Here is a 10,763-nt window from a genome sequence, read left to right as displayed (position 1 = left end):
AAGAAAAAAATTGAAACATAATGATGACGACCACTATGATAGACATGCTAAAGTATAGTAATTCAATTAAATATCATTGATCTAAAATATAATCCCATTTCTACTCTTTTAAGAACTTGATTCTTCAGGATAATTGATTTGCAATGTATGCAAATGTGAGTTTTGATTCTTTATTAGATTCTCTTATATTTGTTGACTTAATCAAAGTCTGCATACCAAGTTTGAGTGAAAAGCTTGATTTAAAACTCTTTAAAGAATGTTTTTATTGATTTTAGAGAAAAAGGAAGGAGAGAGATAGAGAGATAGAAACATTGATCAGCTGCCTCCTGCACGCCCCCTACTGGGGATCCAGCCCGAAACCTGGGTATGTTCCTGACCGGGAATTGAAAATGGGACCTCTTGGTTCATGGGTTGATGCTCAACCACTGAGCAATGCTGGCTGGACAAACTTACTTTCATTTTTGAAGTTATTTGTGTTTATCTTAATTTTCTCAGCTATAATCTTTTTCATTATGTTGATTTTAAGCATTTTGGACTAAAATATAAATTCTTTGAAGTTGACATTTTAAAAAATAGTGTCATGAAGAATAAGTATCTCAAATTTATTGACAATCTGTTCTAACTTCATATGCATATTTAAATATAATCACCATATATGAGATGCTTTGATGAGGATATATTGAGATATATGTAAAGTTATGCCAAACCTTATTTCCCACTGATCTAGTAAACTTGTTGAAGTTTTTATTTATAGATAGAAGAGAGAGAGAAAAGGAGATTTTATTAACAGAATCCAAGTATATTTATTTATCCTGTTAGTGTCAACATTAACCATTTTCTTCAATATATTGCAAATACTTTCATAATGTTACCTAAAATCACTATCAGCCTATTTGCATTTAATAATATTTACAAGGTAGAAACTTGCAATTTGAAACTAAAATCATGCATCTCGATATATGACAAATGGATTTTGAAAATGTATAGCATGATTATACCAGTCACATTATAGCTGCTAAAATTAGCTGTGTCAAATCCATCAAGACATCCTGGAATTTTGTTATTCTACTCCATATTATCAGATGGTCTTATTGAAATTTTTCTTAATTATAACTTCTGCCCTTCAAACAGAGTTCTATATCTATTCCCACTATACATTCTAGAAATGGAGAGATAACCATAAGATGGGCCAGTGGCCCCACTGGATGCATTGTGAGACTGAGCAAAGACGCAACCTGGCCTTCATAAGCTGGTAGTCCATGATAGCATGGCGGCATTCAGGGTGTTTGAGGATTAGTATCAGTTCAGAGCCAAGATCTAGTAACTCTTGGAAACTGTGGATAGTTTCCTTGTTATATGTTTAGATTAGATCTTGATGATTATAGCTTTACATAGTATCACCAAGAAGCTACAGCATTTAAATTTATGCCGAAAATGCAGAACACTATATTTGATACCTATCTGTTTAGCAAATCTTTGATTCATCAATGCATTTCCTATTTTCCACAATCTGTAGTTTATCAGAACAATATATGTGAGAGTGGATAAATTGTAGATAGCTATTTAACTAGTAACTCCTAGACGGATGATGCATCAATGAATGGATGGAAAGATAAAGAGAGAGATATATGGATCTTAGCCAGTCAGAGTAGGCGAGGTCAGGTATAATGAGAATAGACATATTCAACTGGAAGAATCCCCACACTGGTTCCCTAGCTAATGGAGGGAGTGAGGGGAAATCTGGTAGGAAGGATTGAGTGAACACTCTAGGAGCCATTACTCCCTGACCCCTCACCAAGATAATAAAATATAAGCAATTCCAAATCCTTCATGGGGGAGATGCAGATATTAGTGCCACAGTGAAAGATCTGAGAGATGCAAACACCAGGATTCCTACCATATTCTCAGTTAACTTGTTTGTTTGGCTGGTGCATATACCAGATGGATCATTAATAATGACAGAAATTAATACAATCTAGTCATGGTAATGATGTCAAGCACATCCAGTGTTTCAGGTACAGCATCTTTCCTGAAACAAATCAGTAGATCAACAGTCTCTACCATCTGGTGTGCAGCTCTCCATTAAGCAAATACTCCCCCATCTTATTTCAATCGGCAAAGATAATAAAAAGCATTTGCCTTCAGTGGCAGGAACAATGGTATATTTATATACTGTCTTGCCCCAAGGGCTATGTCAGCTTTCCTGCTTTGTGTCATAATACTGACTGGAGGTTCCTTAATCAGCAAAAGATCATACTGGTTCATGCATTTATTTGATGTTCCTCGCATGCCCGTTTTGAGTGTGTTTGTTTCCTGTCTAGCTTCTGACATACAAATATGCTTTTCCCAATGTTTTAAACAGCGAGCGACAACTGAAGACGATGATGAAAATTGAGAAAAATATTTCAATTAGTGGTTTAAAAAAACCTTTTAAAAAAGATTTTATTTTTATTGATGTTTTTCAGAGAGAGAGAGAGGAAGGGAGAGGGAGAGAAACATTGATCAGCTGCCTCCTGCATGTCCCCTACTGGGGATGGAGCACACAACCCAGGCATGAGCCCTGACTGGGAATCGGACCAGCAACCTTCCTGTGCGTGGGATGACGCCCAACTGAGCCACACAGGCCAGCGTGGTTTAAACCATTCTATTCCACTTACCAAAAGAGTCTGAGAGAACCACATCCTTTTCAAGCAGAGATACCGGAGAAGGCTTGTTGAACGCTAAACGGTGGAAGCTGACTGAGGCATCACAGACAGACCCAGGGAACCCTACGCTCCACTCGGCTTCCTGAGCGCAGTGAGAAGGGTCCAGCAATGAGCTGTGTGGAATGACAGTGTGTCCTTTGTGACCTAGGAAATGAACACAATCAGCCTGCTTCCTACTTCATGTTATAAAACCGAAAAATCAAATGGTCTACAACGTAAAGGTACTGTGATCCATTGTACTGCTAATAACATCTAAAGGTTTTATCAACTTTCTTTCTTTTTTTTAAACATGGGACAAAGAGACTTCATACAGAGGCTTTGCAGTGGACACTGGTCAGGGAGTTAATTATGAATGTGGGGTCTGAGACGCCCATGAGAGCCAAAGTAGGGGATAGGAAGTGGGATAAGTAACTTGGCCAAGATTCAAATCCAGCAGTCTGCCATAGAGCCTGTATGCTTAACCAATGAACTGCTAACTAACATTAAAAATCTAAGCTGAATTAAATAAACTAATAAAGGTTCCACAAAGCTTTATATTAGAACCGTCCAAATGTTCTCTCTCTTAAAGCCACCATTAGAACAGGAGACAGAAGTCAACAAATATAGTTGAGAACTCAGTCTGTTTGAATATTAAGATGAATCTTCTTCCATCTTTCAAAGTCTTTCAAAAGTAATTATTAATATCTGTAGTTTTACTTGTCAATTTTCTCTTCTAAAGTATTAGACAGAATCTCTCTCTCACACACACCCTTGCTATCTTATTTAAACAAATCTTTAGCATTAAAACTTTATAAAGACACTAAATTCTAGAAACTAAGAGTATTTTTAAAATGTGACATACACTGAAATTGAAATGGTAAAAAATGTTCTTAGTTAACATACTTCTTGAACTAATTCCAAATTAATAATTTAAACTGGGAAGAAAAAGATTAATATCAGACCTGTAACTTACTTTGAGCAGGATATGTCCAGTCTGTCTACATTTCTCATATGAATAAACCTGGAATTTATGAACTGATGGGCCATGATGGATTGGAGAATTTGGGAAGTCATATAAGTAGTTCCTTATCTGTGCAATGAACTGAATACAAAATGGCGGCATTATAAAATGGAAACGTGGCTTCCTTTCATGACCAATGTTTCCAGGAATATTATCCAAAATTTGCTGCTAATTCAAAACCAAGGTGCAAATGTAGGGGGGGGGGAAAGATATTGTTTAGAGGCTACATCTAATAGTTTGGGGTACTTCCAGAATGGAATGTCTAATAATTTGGTACTGAGTAAAATCTGTGATTCAGCTGAGTCCGCTTTGACAATTCAACTCTGGGTTAACACAAACATTTTCCCAATGTATTTTATCAGAAATTATAACATTACCTGTGAGTGAGCCATCGACATCAATCAGTACCACTTCATGTTCCCATCGAAAGCCAGCCTTGTTTGGTGTGTGAAAATAGCGGATGTCAACAAATTTTGCACTCCAACCTCCACATCTCTCATTACAAACTCCAGTGATGGATGTCACTCCCAAAGCTACACAGTTGGGACGGTCAAAGTTCATGAAGTGTACGGAAGACACAGTCAAGCCTTCGCTAAATGGGAGAACCAGGCCTCTCGTTGTACAAAATGCAGGTCCCATTCCCAATTCATCAAGATGGCCAACTATCTTGGCATTTTTAATCACCGCCCCATTGGTTTCACCCCATCCTCCAGTATAAGCACCCAGGATCCTCTTGGTCTCGATTCCAGACTCATAATTATTTACCACCACAAAGTTATGGAACTGAAGGGCACCTCCATTGACCCATTCAGCTCCTTTTTGACAATTCCAAGTAGTCAGTGAATTAAATATTGCAGGCACTGGCACTGTAGAAGAACAAGATCCTGTCTGCATGGGGAAATATTCTTCAAAGATCCATATTCCAAACCAACCTTGAGAATGAACAGTGTTGTTAAAGAATTCGCCAAGAGGAATTCTTTTTTGGCAGATGTTTCGGTCATAGGATGGCCCATCAGGGTGGTCATTCATTCGGTACCAGAAGCCAAAGTGAGTGCCCCCGGCAGCTGCATTGTGCCGAATGGTGTTGTTTGGGTTGGTTACCCAAAATGCAGCTGGGGTCACATCATCATTCAGAAGACTGGTACTTTGCTGTACAAATACTGCCAAGTTATACTGCAGGATATTGCCATGTTCAATACCATCTTCTATAAAAAATGCTCCTCCTTTGATATCATATATGATATTCCTCTCAACCAGCAGGTGATGAGTGTTATGGATAGTAACAGCTCTGTTGTATGTCTGGTGAATTGCGCAGCCTCTGACATAAGATTTAAACTGTAAATCTCCCAGCAGGTGCCAATGTATTGGGTATCTCCCCAACCGAAAAGCCTGGCCAGCATGGAACACCTGTTAAGCCCAGAAATCATGACTACTTAGTGGTCGACATAAACACAGAGTTTACCTAGCTCATATTTTATTCTTTAAAAACAATTTCCAACTTTATATTAATTATTATTAAAACATTAATATCTTCCATGTTATTCATGTTTGCCATTAGAAAATATTTGGCCTCCAACCCATCTTGTTTTCTTCATTATATAACAGCTCATACGGGATACCAATGAATTAATGAATGAACAAAAGCTGTCTTCAACTGTTCTGCTTTTCATCTCAGGCTATTATAAAACCTTTGTGTTTAGCAAAATAAGACCTCTTAAAAGACTTCTTTTCTCCTTCCTACTTCTTGAATGTTGACCATGTGCCTAATATTGTATGACGTGTCTTATCAAATCCTATGAAGGAGCCACTTATCATTAACTTCATTTTACAGTTAAAAAAATTGAAATTTAGAAAGGCTGAGTATCTTGTTCATGGCCTCCTTTTCTTGATCATAACTAGCATCTGGCAAACAGCATGAACTTAGTACACATTTGTTGTATGGATAACCTCAGGCAAACCTTGTGATTTAATAACAATGCCTCTTACCTCTACATATTCTATTCTTCCAGTTACCATGTTAGCACCAGGTACAGGAGCATGAAACATAATGCAGCCTCCAAATTGATCACTTCCTATTTCTTCTCCAAACTTTCCTTGGAGACATGTCTGTGTAGCAAATTCACCTTAAAAAAAAGAAAAGAAAAAACATGTCAAAATCCTATAATTCTATAAAGACTTTTTTTTCTCACCCTGGCCCATTTGCTCAGTGGTTTAGCCCCTGCACTGAAGTGGGCAGGCAAGGGCACATACCTTAGTTTGCAGGCTCGATTCCCAGCCCCAGCCCCCCCCCCCTCTCTCTCTCTACCCTGTCTTCCTCCCTTACCTTCACTCTGTAAAAAAAATCAATGGAAAAAATATCCTCAGGTGAGGATTAAAATTAAAAATAAAACGTACTTGTTCTTCATATCTAATTATTTATTTCATATTCACATATAATTTTAATCTCATTTTGGAACATAATTATTTGCATTCACATCATATCCTCCTCTAGATAGTAAGAAAGGTAAGTACCTTATACCTTGTCTCATTTACCTTTGCATCCCTTAAAATACATACTGTAAAGACAGGAAAAAGACTTTTTTTCCCGTTTGCTACAGCCATCCACATTTTATGAGAAGCACCTGGTAATTAAACCCTTAGATTGTTAGCTCCTCTGATCAAAGAGCCCCTCTATTCAAACTCGACAAGAGAAGCTACTCTCAAGGCTACATTTTTGCATTCCCCCTCCTCCTTGCTGTTTCAGAACTCAGAGATAATTCACAGCAAGGAGTCTCTAGTTAGTAGAAAGTTCCCTTTCTCCCTCCCCTTCAAACAAGCCTCTTTTTAACTCTCCATAACTTTTTCTCTAAGCATATTTTTCAGACTTGGGAAAAATACTGATAAGACGCCACCCTAAGACACTTGCCAGACTGTCTCCTGGAAAGCAAACAAACTATAATTTTTCAAGGCAACCTTCTGGTATCTGCTCAACTTCAGCCCCAAATACTCCTCCCTTACTTGTCATCTATCTACAGCAGCCATTACTCATTTTTTTAAAAATTTTTTTTTTTTGTCCATGGGTCCATGGGTTCTGCATATATGCATACAAGTTCTTTGGTTGATCTCTTTCTACCCACCCAGTATTTCATGGTGTAAATGTACCATAGCTTTTTCTACCTATTCATCTACTGATAGGCACTTGGGCTGTTTTACCTTTTAAAAATGTAAGCCGCTTTTTGTTCACTGCCCTGAATACTTGGCCCTTTCCCTTCATGGAAAGTAAAATGAACTTCCTCTCCGCATCTCTTCTTTTAGTTGTGAATTCTTTCACAGCCTGCAGCACTGGCCAAACCCTAACACTTAAAATTGTATTTTTCAAAGATACTAAATAAATATTTGAATGGTTGAATGAATACTGATAAAGGTATTTTGTCTTATCTCTGAAACTTTCCCCCCAAATTTGGAGACTAACATAATGAAGCTTTTTCGGTCCAACGTCGAGGCTGACTCGACAGACCAGTTTCAAAAGATACCACACTATGAAATGTTTTAAAGAATAAACTCTTTGATTGAACATACTTAATAATATAGCCAGTGAATTTTTGGTTTAAACTTTAAAATAAGAACATTAAAAGTTCAACATTCAACCCGTCAATTAATTTTAACCGGACTGTTCGAATTCCAAAAATAAAGTTGGACCGCAAAGGGTTAATACAAGCTTATAGCTGTATAGCACTAGATATTCATTATATCTCTTAGTTCTTATTACTGTAGTAAGCAGAACAGGAAGTATTCTTATTTTAAACAGGTTGAAACTAGGTTGAATGGACATTTGAGACTTGATGCAGATGAACTGATGACTGAGAAAAAAAAAAAGAAGAATGGAATAAGCATTGCCAAGAGAGTCACTTAGTACAGTCAGGAAGCTATTAAGGAAGTGGGGTAGGTGGCCTTGCACATCTTGTGCTTCAGTTCTCAGAGCTGCTATTAACTTGATAACCCTGTTGCCAAACTCAGCTCAAGGCTGAACCATAAACATCCTGGAGCAACTGCTGTGTGGACACATGTGGACTTCACCTTCTCCTTGTACTTTTTCTCTCCCAACCCCCTCCGTTTGCATGTTGGAACTAACCAATCCGTTAACCTAGCTAGCAATCCTTCATTTGCCTGGAAGAATTACACTGGGTGGTTTTTGTCTTTCTAAATCCTGCCTTTCTTTGTTCTCAGAACACCGTTTGGGTTGCTATCTGGAAGTGTCTCCCTGATGGCAATCCTTTTGCTCAAGTAAATGTTTTGTGTTTTTTTCTTCATTGCAGCCTGAACATTTTCTGGGTTGGCAATTACAATTAGAATGTAAGTCACTTGACATCAAATCCAGTGAGTTTTGCCTTATTTATACTTCTCATTGAAGAAAAGGCTGTATCTGTTACTACTCAACTGCTTATAGGATTGCGATGGTATTAGTGATTACATAAAATATTAGACTTGTAAAATACATTGTGCCACATGCTGTTGTAAACATCATTAAGGTTCTCTGATGTGAGAACCTTAAACATCACATCCAGTTCTCTTCGTATACTAGTGACTAAAGTGCAAAGTTAAGCATTTCATAATCAGTCTGACTAATGGCACCCGAGTAGAGGAGACACCTGTTACTTTAGGACCAAAGTAATTAGTTAATCCAGCCATCTTGTGTGCTGTCTCAGAGATTCCCAAAGTCCAGGTTGAGATGGAGTTTTCATCAGCCTAGAACCTGGAATAATTGCCATAAGCAGAGTGTCCCTGTTGACCCATATTGGACATATGTAGTATCAGTGAGAAATAACCTTTTTTCATTTTAAATCATGAGCTAGAGCATAACTTAGTCCAGAAGTTCTCAACTGGAGGTGATTTTACCTCCTGGGAATATTTTTGCAATACCTGAAAACATTTTAAATGGTCACACTTAAAATTTACTAAAATTACCTGTATCAAATCCATCAGGACATGCTGGAATTTTGTGATGCCACTCCACATTATCAGATCCTCTTATTAAAATATTTCTTGTGAGAATTCCAACTTCTGCCCTTGCTTCAAACAGAGTTCCATCAGGAAGGGGGACAGTGATTCCTAAGTGTGTGTAATTCAGCGGGTGAGTCAGCGTTATGCTTATGCCATCAGCAGACACAAATTCGATGGTCCTTTCTTCATTCTCTCTTTGACTGTGTCTATAAAAATTTTAACAAAAAATTTTCAAAATTAATGTAAATCAACATAACATTGTTTTGGTGTATTTTATGCTATTTAGAACACTTTATCTGTGAATCAGAAAATATTTTTGCCATTCAATATTCTGAAGAGAAATTTGAAGATGGCATTTCATTTTCTTTGGGCAACTAAATAAATTTACAGCAATACAATTTTACTGAAGCAAAATAATATGGCCACAAGCCTAACAAATGGTATTGGTGGGAATCAGAGTCAACAGACTGACTTTGAAGTAGTATTCTTAACCAGTTGCTTTATAAACTCTCAAATAGGATTTACCAATGAAATGGCAAACTACAAATGCCATCTTAAATTTTAATTCTAAATTGAGTCATGACCTTAGCGTAATTTAGCTGATTCTTATCAGAAATTACTATTTGTTCCCTGATATCCAATTTTGCCATTCCCCACAATTTGAGCAATGAAGCAAAAATAAAGCTCCTCCGGGCTCCCTCCCCAGTGTTCTGGTATAATGTAGTTAGCAATATTGTTTTTCTTCCTGTTGTGTCTTACTGGCTAAAATATATAATTAAACAGTAACTGAGGGTCATAAACAGTTTCAGTCATAAAATGTCAGACATCTAAAACGTCATGTTAGTCATCACTCATTCTATAATGATTTCTTTCCCTTTATTCAATCATTCCTAAAAAGTTTGGTCCATGGGAACCACTGCTGAGACTAAAGATAACAGAGTCCACTGACTGCTTTCAACCCTATTCTTTAGTGACCACAGTCATTTACATGTTTGTATGCATTAATGTATTTGGCTAAAGCTCTAAGTCAGAAGTTTTCAAATGACTTACAATAGCAGAATGCTTTTTCTCAAACAAAATCTTACATGGGAGCCTAACCATAAAAATCAACCAAAATATTTTATTAGTACAGCAGGTCCTCAATAACATCATTTCACTCAATGTCATTTTGCTATGATAAGAGGTCATAGGAACTTAGCTCTTGTTTATATCAATTAGCCTATGGTAAAATTCTATTTCCTTGTATTGTTTTGCTTAAAGCCACAGAAGCTATTGTCTACATTAAGTGAATGCTTACTATATATATTTATCTTATAGGTTCAAGTTAATAACTTTTCTTATTATAAATTCAATCAATGAATGAAAACAACACTGATGATCAACACAATGTTAACATCTGGCAAATACATATTTGACTGTTCATGTTTCTTTATTAGAGGTTTCAAATTTAAATGAAATAGTTGTAGACCTTCTGAATCATCCCTCTTTTATGTAGTTAAAAAAAAACCCTCTGTTTACAAATCTAAATTATCAGGACTTGAGGACATCATACCTGTGTCCTGTGCTTGCAACCACAATCTTATCTCCTGGTTTCCATGTTACTGCTTCTTGTAAAATCAGAGTCCTTTCCCCTGCCTGTGCAGTATGAGCCAAACGGGTCCAGACCACGGGGACAGGAAGACCTGGGACCAACATACAAACCAAGTATTTCTAAAAATGTGTTTTCTTGGTTATTGAGAGCTTTATGACTTTAATCTTTTCCTGCGTCAAATTGATTTGAGGAAAGTTTTTTTTTTAACTATCATTTCATACCTTTCTCACAAAAGAAATATGTAGAATGCTTGCTTTATACAAGTAACAATCAGGTTTATTACCCATGTATGGGTTCATAATTTAAGAAACATCCTTCTGCATCAATCTATTCCATTTAGAAGCATCTTCTTTATATTAATGCAATATAAATGTGGTATAACACTATTGATTAACCAGGCAGAGGCCTGTTATCTTTGTCACTGTTGACATAAATTGTTTAAATTGATAATCTAGGGACAAATGAAATGTATGAATTTCTGAAAATT

The 10,763-nt window shown here is 36.7% G+C and overlaps 1 protein-coding gene across 1 annotated transcript in view; it reads right to left on the bottom strand.

Moving 5' to 3' along the window:
• Positions 1-10,763, bottom strand: part of PKHD1L1 (polycystic kidney and hepatic disease 1 (autosomal recessive)-like 1) — a 121,894-nt gene that overhangs the window by 40,678 nt on the left and 70,453 nt on the right. Inside the window, exons 44-48 of the mRNA XM_015566133.1 lie at positions 10,238-10,367; positions 8,650-8,891; positions 5,692-5,828; positions 4,083-5,112; positions 2,658-2,849 (exon numbers count right to left, since the gene is read on the bottom strand). Coding sequence (XP_015421619.1) covers positions 2,658-2,849; positions 4,083-5,112; positions 5,692-5,828; positions 8,650-8,891; positions 10,238-10,367 — 1,731 coding nt within the window. The remainder of the gene's footprint in view (positions 1-2,657; positions 2,850-4,082; positions 5,113-5,691; positions 5,829-8,649; positions 8,892-10,237; positions 10,368-10,763) is intronic.

The sequence above is a fragment of the Myotis davidii genome, unplaced genomic scaffold (genome assembly GCF_000327345.1).
Source record: "Myotis davidii unplaced genomic scaffold, ASM32734v1 scaffold1012, whole genome shotgun sequence".
Taxonomy (NCBI): domain Eukaryota; kingdom Metazoa; phylum Chordata; class Mammalia; order Chiroptera; family Vespertilionidae; genus Myotis; species Myotis davidii.
Note: the sequence above shows the minus strand (reverse complement) of the source record. Positions and strands in the feature narration are given on the sequence as shown.